The sequence below is a fragment of the Pimephales promelas genome, chromosome 11, assembly GCF_988280905.1.
Source record: "Pimephales promelas chromosome 11, fPimPro1.hap1.1, whole genome shotgun sequence".
NCBI classification, from domain to species: Eukaryota; Metazoa; Chordata; class Actinopteri; order Cypriniformes; family Leuciscidae; genus Pimephales; species Pimephales promelas.
The window spans coordinates 9,347,656-9,362,112 of NC_142779.1; the positions used below are offsets into that span (position 1 = coordinate 9,347,656).

Below are 14,457 nucleotides of genomic sequence, written 5' to 3' on the forward strand. Positions count from 1 at the left end.
TTTTGAGGTTTTGAATGTTTTATTGCAAGTTTTACAAATATCACATAGGGCTTACAAGATGACTTTCAATAATGTTTTCGAGTCAATGATTCAAAATCATCTAAGCTGATCATTCTGTACTATCGATTCACAATCTAAGCATTCACTTTTTGCAATAAAAATAAAGTTGCATTTAAGTACAAAAAGCAATCTAGCCTTTATCATGAAATACTGGACATGTACATTTGTAATGCATGCAGTAGGCATGTTCACTATCAGAATACAAACGCAAATTAACATCAAGGACCTTGGGTCAAAAATACATTAGCTCATGTTTAATTTCACCTCATTTTTTTCCTGAGCAAGGAAAATTTCATGGCTATAATGTAACATCCTCATGGTTTCAACATTCTCCATGATCAGATATTTAAAAACATATCTGAATCATGTTTTTCCAAATTACTGAAAAAACAAACATCTTTATTCAATCATTCTTATAGTTTTAACCAGAGGAAGATGGTAATTTACAGTTTGCTAGAATATAAAATCTGGAAAACGACTGTGTGGAAAATTGTGAGTTTATGTATAGTATATGTTAATGTTTAGTGTACAAGCTCATGAATATTTTAGCCTCATTAACCAAAAATGTATTGTATTAAAGTAGGAGCAAAGTAGCCACAGTATCTTGCCATACAGCAGCCACATCCTGACCCACAATTCATCTCTATAACTCTTGAGGTTCTTGTGTGATGCTGGAGTGCATGTGTGAATAAAAATGTCACAGGTCCAGCCATATGACACGTAAACAGTTATCTGCATATCTTTAGTCTACAAAAGCCAGACTCCAAGTCCACTCTGCGGTTCATCTGTAAGGCAGAGGGTGTGAGAGCCCAGGCATATCACAGTGAAAACACTCTCATTGGCCAGAGAAAAGCCAGCTCTGAATTCTGACTGGTTAGAGTATCTAGCGATCACTAAAGTGCAAGAATATAGGTCTGAGCTAATGACCATGTTTATATGACCAAAAGGGACTTTGTTATTGGTCATGAGAGAACAGCGCCTGGTTCAGCGATACAATCTGTTAAATGGGGCATGTCAGCATTAACACTGAGGTTTTGAGGGACGTGTTTTTGAGCGGCTTTGTTCTCCCTCCACTTCTTTAAACTAGAGAAATAGTCTTGTGCCGAGAGTCTCTCCATTTTCTGTGCTTTCACCAGGTCAGATGGAAAGATAGTGTTACAAAAGGCACGAAACAGGATCCTGAGACACAAAAAAGATGAAAAGACAACAGTGAAATACAGTATACTGTCCCATCATGAGCTGCCTTTAAACGGCTAATTCACCAGAAAATTTAAATTATGTCATTAATGACTCACCCTCATGTCGTTCCAAGCCCGTAAGACATCTTCGAAACACCGTTTAAAATATTTTAGATATTTTAAGATAATGTAAGCATGGTATACTGTCCTTGTCCAGAAAGGAAATCAACACATCATCAAAGTCGTCCATGTGACATCAGTGGGTTAGTTAGAATATTTATACGAATATGAACGTGGATTGACAACAGAACCGGTGTTCTGTCGATTTTTGCTGCCTTGTCGAAAAATGCTACCGTAGCGCGAATTGATCACAGAATGCCGATTAAAGTCGTATGAAATACAATTATAATACAATTCTAAGTTATGAGTAGCTACTGTATACTGTAGACTACTGTTTTTATTTTTAACGGTGCGAAAAGTAAAAATTATCATAAAATATTCAGCTGGCTGACCGTACAAATATTCATATGGTAGCAAGCATTTTTAAAGGGAAATTATACATTATAACAGGAAAATGTACCTTTTGTAAAAAAAAAAAAAAAAAATTGTGAGTCTGCACATGCGCATAACCGGTAAGTAGCAAATCTCGATGGGTAGCATGAATTTTCAGAACACCGGAAGAGAATACAATGTTGAATAAAGTCGTCGTTTTTGTTATTTTTTGGACCAAAATGTATTTCCGATGCTTCAGAACATTCTAACTAACCCACTGATGTCACATGGACTACTTTGATGATGTGTTGATCTCCTTTCTGGACAAGGACAGTATATCGTACATACATTTTCAATGGTGGAACAGAAAGCTCTCGGACTAAATCGAAAATATCTTAAAGGGATACTCCACTTTTTTGGAAATAGGCTCATTTTACAACTCCCCCAGAGTTAAACAGTTGAGTTTCACCATTTTCAAATGCATTAAGCCGATTTTCTGATATTTAGAAGAATATCAGTAACCACACAGTATCTGGTCTCATTGACTTCCATAGTAGGAAAAAAAAAAAATACTATGGAAGTCAATGAGACCAGAAACTGTCTGGTTACTGATATTCTTCTAAATATCAGAAAATCGGCTGAATGGATTAAAAAAAAAACGGTACAACTCAACTGTTTAACTCTGAGGGAGTTGTAAAATGAGCCTATTTCCAAAAAAAAAAAAAAGTGGAGTATCCCTTTAATGCGTTCTGAAGATGAACGGACTTGGAACGTCATGAGGGTGAGTCATTAATGACATAATTTAAATTTTTTGGTGAACTAACCCTTTAAGACAAGATGAAAACGTAAGTGACTGATTTTAATAAAGTCTGTCTAAAGTCAGACAATGGGCTATATGCACGCATAAGTTCCGCATTTGACGTAAGGATGCTCGTCCATTTCCGGTTGTGTAGATTAAAGCGGAGGAAAACCGGAGAAAACGGGATTATGGCAGAGTCTTCAATATTTACTGTCCTCCCGTCTTTGAAACGAAACGTACATACGTTTAGATGTAATTTTATATATAGTTATGTTTATTTAATATAATTTTAAAAAGAAGCATAAACACAACGAGGGGTGTCTGTTTTATCTGTTTTTGTGACTAACGTTTCATTAGTATAACAATGGAGTATAAAATTCAATATAAATTCTCGGTATTGCATTGGACTCTATGATCGGCGGAAGTTATCGAGCATCCTTAATCCTTCACCGGAAATAACGCAGTGCATAGAGCCCATTACCTTTCCATAGAAAAAAGGCAACTATATCCTATGTAGTGAAAAGTCATACAAGTACAGATCTTATCAAATGGGGAAAGACTGAAAACTTGTTTGTCAGGATTACATTTAAAGGAGCTAAACGCAAGTCTCTGAGTTTTTGCAGAACTACGCCCCCTCTGGCGACAAGCGAAACTGCAACCAGAGCTGTGCGCGTTCATGGAGGAACACACACACACACATACGCACGTTTGCACGAGCTGTTCATAACTAAGGAGCATCAGCCGCACACTGTGCGGCACACATCTTTTGTTACAGTCATAATGAGGTAATACAGTAATAAATCTGCAAGTCATTTAAAATATATGAAAGGAAAGGCATTCGAGTAAATTACACACTTGTGTGAGAGGGGGAAACGGGGGTAGTAGAAAACTTCGGTTTTTGTTTCCATCTATCTCCCTGTGCTTACTGTATCCACTTATGATTGAATTATTATGGAAACACGTTCAGTTATCACTTTGTATAGGCTATGACCCGTTTGAGCCCTAGAGACGACCGGAGATCTCTCCGTTTGTTGAAAGCTTCCCGATGTTGACTCTCGTCTTATTCCGACGCATGGCACTGGACAGACAGAAGTTTTATTTTCTGTCTCACGTGGAGTTTGCGTTGGGGTTTGTAATGAGCTACAAGCCGGTCTCTTTCCGCGCCATATACAGATTTAATGAAGTGCACGTCACCGAAAGCAACAGATATGAGCTGGATTTTATTAATCATCGGCTAATTTCAAAATCAGCAAAGACAGCAATAAGAGAGATCGGCAACAGAACTGGTAAGATCATTTCATTTCTTTACTTTAATGAAGATGGTAGTGTTAAGCGTCTGCGACTTACTTTCACTAATTCACTTTGATTTGCGATAGATTGCGGCACTTGATGAAGGGGCTCAGCTCAGCTGCTCAGGTGATGCGCGTCGTCATATATGACTAATATCATGACATATAGCTTGGTTTCAACAACCAGATGCATTTACACTTGTCCAGTTTCGTCTGGAATACGGCACAGACCACGTCCTCGAGTGGTTTGAGCGATCGAATTCAAATCCGTCTCGAATGCGTTTCGGAGGGCATTTACACCCTGGTCTTTTCACGATCGAATAGCTATCCGATCACAGAAAACACATGAAGTGACCAGGTGTAAACAGCCCCTTTGAATCCATCGTCTACTTTTGTGGAAAGCTGACTAGAGTTGTGTCGCTCGAGTTGTCTTCTCTGATACGGAGAACGGCGGCGAATAGCTACACGAACCTGCCAGACATAGCCAGGCGAGCGTGAACGCGCATGACGTCACGCCCAGTCTCAGATTCGAGCCCGAATCCCTCTTATATATTTCACTGTACAGGGTTATAGAGGCGATCGCAGTGATCAAAGAAGGGCTCATTCAGCCCATCAGGCGATTGTTTAAGCATGTATGGGTTAGAAAACGGCTATTTTTAACATGAAAAGTTGCGCAATGCACCTTTAAATAACATTTCTCAAATAATGATGCCATTAATACTGCTTTTTCAGCTCTCATCACACAATACAATTTTAAGCGTGCCTGTTCAGGCCTTCTCTGTGATAAAGAAATTGATTTCTTTCCCACATAAATAGGAAAAAACTAGGCATCTCAGAATTATTATTTTTGTTGGAAGTGTATAAATACTCAAGAATAAATGCTTGACTTTAGCCCTGAACTGCTAGTTTCGATGCTAGTTGCTGAAAGTCAGAAACAGTCTGCAGATTTTGGGGCGTTCAGATTTAGCTGAAAATCAAGGGCACAAACTCCGATTTGTAGCTCCAGACTTTGATTCTATCCAGTCGGAGGAGATCAAACCTGTTTGATATTTTGAGCTGATTTTAGAACGCATTGCTTTTATTTTTTATGCGGCTCCTAGAACGAATGTTTCTGTGTGAGTTTATCGGACCGAGTCTAGTAGTGTGTGATCCTCAATTGTTTAGTGCAGGGGTCCTCAAACTTTCTTGTCAGCCAAACCTCATAAGGCCCGTTCACTCCTAGGATGATAACTATAACAATAATTATAAAGATATAGTTCTAAAAAAAATAAAAAATAAAAAAAAATATATATAAAAGAGTAGCAGAGTCCATATCATAACTATAAAGATAATGTCACAGAGAAACGATATAATTGGAATCACGAATATAATGAAATATAATTAGATTTGAGTGAGCGCTATCGTTCTTTGGTGTGGAGTGGACGCTAAAATGTTCTTAGTGTGAACTGGTCTTTTATTTTCACACATTCGCATGTTCATGGTTCTCTATTGGTTAATGGTAAATGGATAAAAAAAAAATTGACTTTGAACCTGGACTTTAAAGTGGACTCAAACCTCTTTTTTAGTCGTGACATTTGTGATTCACATTACAATTACACTAGTGTTTACGTAACCCGAGCAAATTAAATATAATATTAAGACTTGACTTTGACTTTGAGATTTACTGTTGTAAAATCACAATTGTCCTTTGAAATTAAAAATTAACATTTCATAATAATTATTTTATTACAATAATAGTTGCAATACAATATTAGTTACAATACTAATATTTATGTCTTAAATTATTCACTTTTAATGATTCAAGTCCTCAAACTGTTATTTTGGTGGAATACTGCTGAAATGCTGTAAACTTCTGTCCACAAAATTATGCAAATGTGTAAATAAAGAACCCTATTTGTGAAACCCTGTATGATGCCAAGTTTTTCGGTAACCATTTAAAAAGCCTCGTAGGGTAACTGGAGTTTTAAACAGTATTACAGTTTGTCATTGTGACTTGTATGTGAATGAGCTAACGGTATGTGTGTGTAATACCTGGGTAGCAGGGCCAGGACTGTTGTTAGTCCACATACTAAATAGTAGAGCGGCTCAGACATCATTTTTGTTTCAATGCCATAGGGGTTTGTAGGAGAATTGCATGTCACACACGTAATGCTGAACAACAGGGTAAAGGCATAATAGAACAGGACACTGAAGAGTAGCAATGTAGCGTGTATCCACGTCTGCACAAAAAAAGAAAAAGCACACAAGACCACCATTATCATTAGATACAGAGCCAGTCTTCCATAAATAAGACATTGTAAATAAACAAATAAAGACAAATAAAGACATTGCTATGGTATGCAAATTTTGCTACAAGAATAACTCAGTGCTGTTACTGTGGTGCTTTATGCAAAATGCAACTCCTCTGTGCACACTGAATGAGAAGGTGCTGAATGATTTGAGATAATGCTAAAAGAGATATTTGATCATTACTGTACAATTATGTGGAGCTGTATTTTGGACCAATAACATTTCATGTGGGGAGTGGGACAAATACTTCCGATTTACACTACCGGTCAAAAGTTTTTAACTGGTTTTGAAAGATGTCTCACCCAGGCTGCATTTATTTAATAGAAAATAAAGTAAAAAATAAACAATATACAATAACCGTTTTCTATTTATACCTGTGACGGCAAAGCTGAATTTTCAGCATCTTTACTCCAGTATTCAGTGTCACATGATCCTTCAGAAATCATTCTAATATGCTGATTTGCTGCTCAAGAAACATTTCGTATTATCATTAATGTTAAAAAATGTTGTGCTGCTTAATAAATTAATCCTATGGGAAAGACACTTCTTTCAAAAACATTAAAAAAAAGTCTTAATTATTCCTAACCTTTGACTGGTTATGTGGATTTTATTGTAATGCTTGGTGAGGATACAGTGTGGAATGCAATAACTATTCTAAAGATTTGCTTTTTAAATTGCTCTGCATTATAGATGATACATTTGCATTGAACAGCTGTGATTGGCTTACCACTGTGCGACTCTCTATGACTTGATGCAGGAGGATAATGAGGAGAGCGGAGCCATTGATTGGAGAGCCAAAGGAAAATACCCCAATATCAGACTCTGCATACGCCTTCATAGCATACAAAAAAATATGAATTATTATACGTGAGCACTGCTCTGAAAAGTATATTTGAATTGTATTGACTCTTTTAGACATTTAAAGCAGCATTCTGTTATTTTTGTAATTTTGCTCTCGGGGTCCCCCCACAGTTGGGAAACAGTATTGTCCTCTACTACTGTCGTAAAATCTGTCAGGGAATACACGCGTGCATTTGTTGACAAGCGATACCCCCGAACTCTGCAGAAGGAAGGAGTTCTGACATCTTGGGCAGACTCCAGTGTTGCATGTGAAATGTCTTCATCCCAGGTACATTGGCATATTTTTAGCATGTCTTACGAATATAGTGTCATGGGCTTTATTTTTTTTCAAACGTCAAAAGATTGCTTAGCTCACGTTTACAAGCCAGCGTCTTTATAGTAATGTTAGCCAATTGGCTACTGTTTTACATAATGGCTATGCTAATTCAATTCAATGTGTGTTGGTAGATGTCATCAATATTATAATATCAAGCTACCATAGATGAATCTGCAAATTTGAAAAATCGATTTGCATTATAGCCTGATGCAAAGACAATTTCACCAGAAAAATAAGAAACAAACATGACTATCAGCCTGCAGACATAGGATAGTAATCCTGACTTAACATTTTGTTCGTCTAATCATGTATTGTTTACTTTCAAGAATGTAGCCCCTACCAAACTCAGTAATCGGTATATTTTCATATCTCGAGCTGGCGCGAGCTGCCCGCGCCGGCTCTACCTGGATGCTTGAGAGTCTTAAGTGCCCTCAAAAGAAAGCAATGCAGTATACACTGGATGTGGCGAGGTGTGAAGCTACACAACACATTACCAACAGTAAACTGAACGCCCGAGCAATGTTATTGACGCACTTCACATTTGGTTTTACTTGCTGCTTCAGCCATGACAACATACAGAGGTAGAAAAAAAAAAAACGCTTGTTGGGCTCTCGCATCGGAATTTGAGTAAGTGGGGGAAGTGACGTATGCCGTAAAGCAGTCGAATTTTGTAGTTGTTTTTGTGCTTGGGTTCCTACCCGTTCCCCGAAGTTACAGAGTGCCAGTAAAAGCGATACAGACCAGACAATACAGTCATTCAACCTATTGTAAGTCGATGTACGATCTTTTTTGGAAGGGTTTTGGAAAAATATTATAAAGGTTGAAAAAACGTCATAGTGCTGCTTTAAATGATTTTAAACATTCAATTTGTAACATTTAATAAATGCTTTCATTCTATTTAAAATGTGCATTTAAGAAACGTTTCACGCTTTTTGTTTTTGGGCACAGCCAAGATCTCATGTGTCAATTGGGAACAACGCAAGTAAAGTGAAGAACGTCTACGACTTACAGCGTAAGGTATGAAGAAACACACAAGGCTTTGGTAAAACGCATCAAGAATGGTCAGCCAGAACGTTGATGGAAGATAGGCCTGAAAACACACATCACATAACCACAAATAAGCTATCAAATTCACACCATGTAAAACACAATGCAAAACAGCTCATGAGCTGAACACAACAGAAAGGCAGAGTACAACAGAAAGACGTGAGAGACAGGATGAACACCTGCGACTTTTGTCCAGACTCATAGAGATGAGGCAGTTCTAAGAGTGTCTCGGCAGACACATCTTTGTCCAGCACTCCATATATGAGTGGAGGTATGGAGGTGAAGAGAAGGTTGAAGAAGATTAAAACCCACGAGTTGGTCATCACGCTGCCTGAAAAGCCACAGACAAACTGGTACCAGAACAACAGGTTCACATACATCTGCATGAAAAAAGAAGAAAAAAGAGGAACAAGTCAGGAACGCATTGATTCATAAGATAAGAGGAAATGTGTACAACTACTCACCACGTTCTTGTAGAAGAAATAGAGGATCATGTTAGCCAACCGTGTGTAGCACCAATGACCGTGAACCAAAATTAGCTTTCTTAGGAACTTAAATCTCGAGATGGCAAAGTCACTGGACATCACCGCCTACATGAAGGGAGAATACATTTTAAACATTGCAAGAGTGGGAAAGACCTGTTCTGTTAAATGAACAACAAGGTTTTAACAATAATGTTAAATCAAATGTTTTTCCCCATACATAATATTTCACAATATTAATGTTTTCACTGTATTTTTTTATTTTTATTTTTCAAATAAATGCAGACTTGGTGAGCATAAGTGAGTATTTGGAAAATCTTAACAATCCCAAAGTATTGAATAGTTGAGTAATTAGTCAAAATTCGACATAATTAATCAAAACGAATAATACAATTACAGCTTGTACCTGCATGCCCTCCTGGCCTGAGATGCCAATGCCAACATCTGCCATCTGAATCATACTGACATCATTGGCTCCATCACCTGAATATGAGCGTCACATTTTAGTTCAATCAACATTCTACCTGGACATTCAACCATATACCTTTCAATGTACTTTCTCACCTATAGCCAGGGTCATGACCTTCAGCTTGTCTCTGACGAGCCGTACCACTTGGCTCTTCTGCAAGGGGGTGGATCTGCAGCATATGACTGAGCGACAGCGGCATGTGAGTTCCAGGAAGGGCTCCTGTAGTTCCTTCTGCAGAGCATAGTCCAGCGTACGGCCATCAATAACCAACACGCAGTCAGAACTACAATCATCTTTAGACGCGCCTCCATTTGTGACTTGTTTGATCTCAAGTTGTAACTCATGAAGTTGAGCCTCACAAGCCTCCTGAAGGACAAAGCACACACATTCAAAAAAAATGTAATTCAGATTTCAGTTTTATATACAGTGCAACATAAAAGATTGAACATACTAGCATCTACCTTTGTATTTTGTTGGCATGTTCACCCTAGCTTTTGCATTTTTATGCAAAAAATGATAATATAATATGAGGGCTGTTTTATTTAAATGTATGTGTGTGTAATACCAAATGTACAAATTACGGGAAAAATGGGAATTACCACTTTCTAATACACTTGCTTTAAAAAGCCTATATGTGCCTTTCTTCCTCTTTCTTCAATGTCTACACTTCACAACCGTATGTTGCAACTGGGAAAACCAGTACTTTACTGATTTGTTCTTCCATATTTTCATAAACTTTAGCATCACCAGCTATTTATACCAGGGTGTAAATAGTCACTTTGTTAAAATCCTTTGCTAAAATCTTTTTTTTTTTACCACCTACTTACCTTGCTGTCACAATTGGCCATCAGTAAGTGGTCTGTGGGTCTAATGAGTTTGCAAGCAAAAGCAATATTAATAGCCGTCTCTTGTTTGTCTCCAGTGAGGACCCATACTTTAATCCCAGCTTCCTGCAGAGCCTCAATGGTCTCAGGCACCTCCTCTTGAAGGCGGTCTACTATACCCGTTGCCCCTGGAATCCAAGAAATGTAGGCTAGGACAACCAACACAATATAATTTCCGGGCGATATAATTTTTGTCTTCATTGTCTAAATGTCTCACCCAATAATGTGAGATTAGTTTCCAGTCTCTCAGCAGATTCAAGCAGAAGCTCTTCTCTGTTTTCAATGCTGGTTTCTGCATACTCGTGTCTCTTCAACCAGGCTTTGTATTCCTGCTCTTCCATCACCTGTCAATCATATGGCAACAATTTTCTTCAAGACTCAACCTCCATGCACAGGCATCTTAATTCAATCTATTTTCAGGTTGATGTGCAGTATGCAAATAGAAGATAATGGATGTTGCAAATAAGGGAAATGAGAGTGAAAGACATACTTTTTTAGCAACACAGAGAGTGCGCAGTCCCTCTCTTGCATACTGGTCCAGGTGTTTCTGCGTCCGTTTTATTACTTCCCTTGAGAAACCATCTTCAGCTGCACCCACATGCACACAGAGTCAAAACAATATACTTGAGTATACACTCAACACTGGCGTGACAATATCGCATCCAAATTTCTGAAAAGTAGGACTCCACAAAATGACGATATAGACTAGTCCACGTTTAACCCTCAACAGTCTGTGATTACAATAAATACTCAGTGTGTAAACTGAAAGGGCAACACTCTGTTCAGTCTGTAATCTACTAAACATACTCCAAACATTTAAGGGATCATGACATTTTTTAAAGGTCTTAATTAACTGATGTTCGCTTGAGAGCCATGTCTTAAGAAAGCTGTCATGTGCGAGACGCTGCAAAATTCAAGAGATGTGAGATTTACCATTTGAAAACATCCATCTTGTAAATGTTTACATAGAAAAACAATGGAAAAGCAGTGAAGAGGAATGCAATAATGTCTGTGTGAATGGACCCTTAGAGAGGTTTGATCTTTTGTACACTTTTGGGGCAACAGAAATTAACCTTTTAAGCCTTGATACTGTATGTATCAGAAGCAATTCAGATTATCATATTGTTGATACTGCTTGCTTGGTAAAAACTTTACAGGTTTGTGTTAAAAAGGGGGTCCTTCACAAAACGATTAACTTGTGAGTTGGACACTGCCTCAAAGAGCTTGAAACCCCTGGATTAGTCCACCATCAACCAGAGGTCATGTAATAATTTCTCATTGTCCCTCATTTTGACAGACAAGGTCGTAAAAATTCTGTCATTATCTGTTATTACCACTCATTTTAATTTTCATATTTTGATGAAAATAATACTTTTAACAGCTTTTGTTTTCATCCACACTTCCATTTTTAATCATGAAATTACAGGATGAGCTTTAGGGCAAGATTATGCATTTAGTTACAGTATTTAATTTCCAAAACAGCTGAACAGGGACTTTTTCCATAGTGACAGCAGAGGCCACTAAAACACAAGCTTTTGGGCCTAAACAGCCAAATATGACCATATATTAAAATATATGATTAAAAAAATACTATATTAAAAAATATAATTATTTCGATTATCAATTAACTGAACTCAACTACATTGATGCTTTGTATCTGCCTGAACACAAATCTTTCGCCTGGTCAACTGGACGGGGGTGGAAATTAGTTACAAGACTCGTTAGCCTCATAGCATAATTGGCTAAGTCATATTTCAATGTCTTTGGAAAACAAAAAACAAAAAAACACAAAATGACTTAGGCAATTATGCTATGAGGCTAACGAAGTTACAATATATTACCCTCAGTGTAATCTGTCAAAATGACGGCCTTCTAATTTTTCCATCACTGCTAAATTTTTTTTTAAAAAATCAGTCAAATGATGGAAATGACCTGGACTCTGGAGTGAACTAACCTTAATAAAACATACATGAGCTGCTTTGGTAAAGCAAAGACACCACCTCACATACCTTCAGCCAGCTCCATAATGACGTTATCAGCTCCTTTAGTGTAAACCACCACTTCTCCAGTGAGGGGATGGCGCACCACCACAGACATCCTCTTGCGGGCAGAATTAAATGGCAGTATGTGTAGCAGAGTGATGGACAGTGGCCCTGTGCCTGGAACCGCCACAAGGACTTGCTCTGGGGACCGGCCCAGCAGAGTACACCCATAAGCCTTTGCTGCTTGCACCAATGCCGCCTCATCCGGGCTCTCTGCCTCGTACAGCAACTCTTCTGCCTCATCCTCATCATCACTCTCAGTCTCATCAGCAAAGTTATCTTTGTCCTTCTGTATGTTGTCCACGTCCTCGCCCCACGCCCCACTGGGCAACAGCGCAGGAGTGACAGGGGTGGATGGAGTGCTTGTAGGGGTGCCAGAAGGTGTGATGGGTGACTGTAGCGTTTTGATGGGTGTTTGAGGGTTGCAGTTAGGGAAGTAGGTAGCCGAACGACCCCGGGCGAAGAGTTTCTTAGTTAGGCTGGGAGGAGTGTCTGTGTTTTGACTAGGTGAATAGGGGAAGCGGGGTAGACTTAGCTTCTGAAACATGGCCTTCATCTCCTCTAGAGAGCGCAGGGGTGTGCGAACCACAGGCATCTGAACCTGATATTACATGAACAGATTCAAAAACATGCAAGAAATGCACATATAAGAAGTATAATTTTTTGCAAGCCACAAGCAGGCACTGAATATCAATTTATGTAATATTTTGGCTAATTTGATTATGATTTCAGCAATGAAAAATCAGTGTATTATTTATCGCACAGTTTAAACCATGTTTGAGGTTAATTTAGTTTTAAATTCATCACTAAGGCCAGTCTGTTCAGGCATCCATTAAAGACGGGCACAGGTCGAGAACAGTCTTAGTAAATCATTGTTTACCTTGCTCTAAGGGTTACAACATAATTCATATGAATTACACTTTTTTATTACAAACAAATTCTACCTAGATGATTGAGATGCCAAACTACGTATTATCAAAATTAATTAATTGTTTAAAAAAAAACTGTATAATCAGATGGGTTTTCGGGGTATACCCGACACCTTCGGACAAATTTCTTAGGGGTTGTTCAAATAAAAAAACAGTTTCAAAACCACCTGGACACAGTTTTTTAAAGTTCGGTCACATTTACAGCTGTTTAGTGACTTTTCAAAGGCGAAATCCTGCCATTTCAATAAGAATTCATGTGATTAGAATTTTTTGCGGGAAGGTGAAAAATTTTCCCCAACTAGATTTTGGGTTCAAGTTGGTCATGCAGAAAGCAGCACTGTGAATCTGGCAGACCGACTTGAACCCAAAATCTAGTTAGGGAAAGGTTTCACACAAGTTAGGGAAAGGTTTCACACAATTAGTTTAGTTAATTAGTAAAGACTTGAATCATACCACGTGTCTTGGCTGAGTGGGTGAGGAAACTACTACGGTGTTGCAGACAGTGAGGGCGAGAAAGAAGTCTAGGATGTGAGAGATTTCGGCAGCGTCTTGTTGGAGAGGGGAACGTATGGGGGATGATAGTGTACTCAGCTTCACATGAAGCTGAGGGTCTGGAACAACAGCACACTCCTGGAGAAAAAAGGATTTATGATTTATTTATTTATGACAATAAATAATTGAAGTGCGTGTTACAGTGAAATTATTAAACGTCTAATACAGGGAGTAAAGAAATAAAGTAATCAAGACAAGGGAAAGTACACATGCAGATTGTAAAACAAATTGGGGATAATAAAGTTGACCTAACCTAACTTAACCTAGAGTAAATGCCAAAGATAAATCACCATGGTGCTGCTGAAGGCTCCGGGTGTGTGTCTGTGGAGCGTGTCGTGGACTGAGTGCGTGTCAGACTCTGCAGTGAGGGTATTGAGGGACACTGAACTCCGGTTGCAGCTGAGCGATTTACAGCTCAGAGACTTCTTGCTAGCGCGTGACCTCAGGGTTAGAGAGTGATCTGCATCACCACAGCCCTGCGCCTCATACTGTTCCAGAGAAATCGCTGAGGAGAAACAGACAAACATGATCAAAACCATGACTTTAGCTGCATATTTTCACGCATAAACACCCATTTATACTTTTGATAAAATAAATATATATATATATATATATATATATATATATACACACACCCACACACATATAGACAAAATAAAATAATACATTATTATTCACAAAAAGTTTGATATTTTAAAGACTACTATATATATATATATATATATATATATATACTTCACAACTTCTCATGATCAGTTTTTAAAGAGC

The 14,457-nt window shown here is 38.2% G+C and overlaps 1 protein-coding gene across 5 annotated transcripts in view; it reads right to left on the reverse strand.

Annotated features, from left to right (window-relative positions):
* atp10d (ATPase phospholipid transporting 10D) overlaps positions 1-14,457 on the reverse strand; it is a 27,350-nt gene continuing 12,893 nt past the window's right edge. For all 5 annotated transcript variants that reach the window (XM_039671855.2, XM_089116921.1, XM_039671856.2 and 2 more), the window contains 14 exons: positions 13,980-14,194; positions 13,591-13,767; positions 12,176-12,809; positions 10,657-10,754; positions 10,384-10,510; positions 10,110-10,294; positions 9,378-9,648; positions 9,220-9,296; positions 8,796-8,921; positions 8,511-8,711; positions 8,294-8,374; positions 6,835-6,939; positions 5,850-6,037; positions 1-1,239 (listed from right to left, as the gene is read on the reverse strand). In XM_039671855.2, coding sequence (XP_039527789.2) covers positions 1,023-1,239; positions 5,850-6,037; positions 6,835-6,939; positions 8,294-8,374; positions 8,511-8,711; positions 8,796-8,921; positions 9,220-9,296; positions 9,378-9,648; positions 10,110-10,294; positions 10,384-10,510; positions 10,657-10,754; positions 12,176-12,809; positions 13,591-13,767; positions 13,980-14,194 — 2,702 coding nt within the window. In that variant the 3' untranslated portion in view covers positions 1-1,022. The remainder of the gene's footprint in view (positions 1,240-5,849; positions 6,038-6,834; positions 6,940-8,293; positions 8,375-8,510; positions 8,712-8,795; positions 8,922-9,219; positions 9,297-9,377; positions 9,649-10,109; positions 10,295-10,383; positions 10,511-10,656; positions 10,755-12,175; positions 12,810-13,590; positions 13,768-13,979; positions 14,195-14,457) is intronic.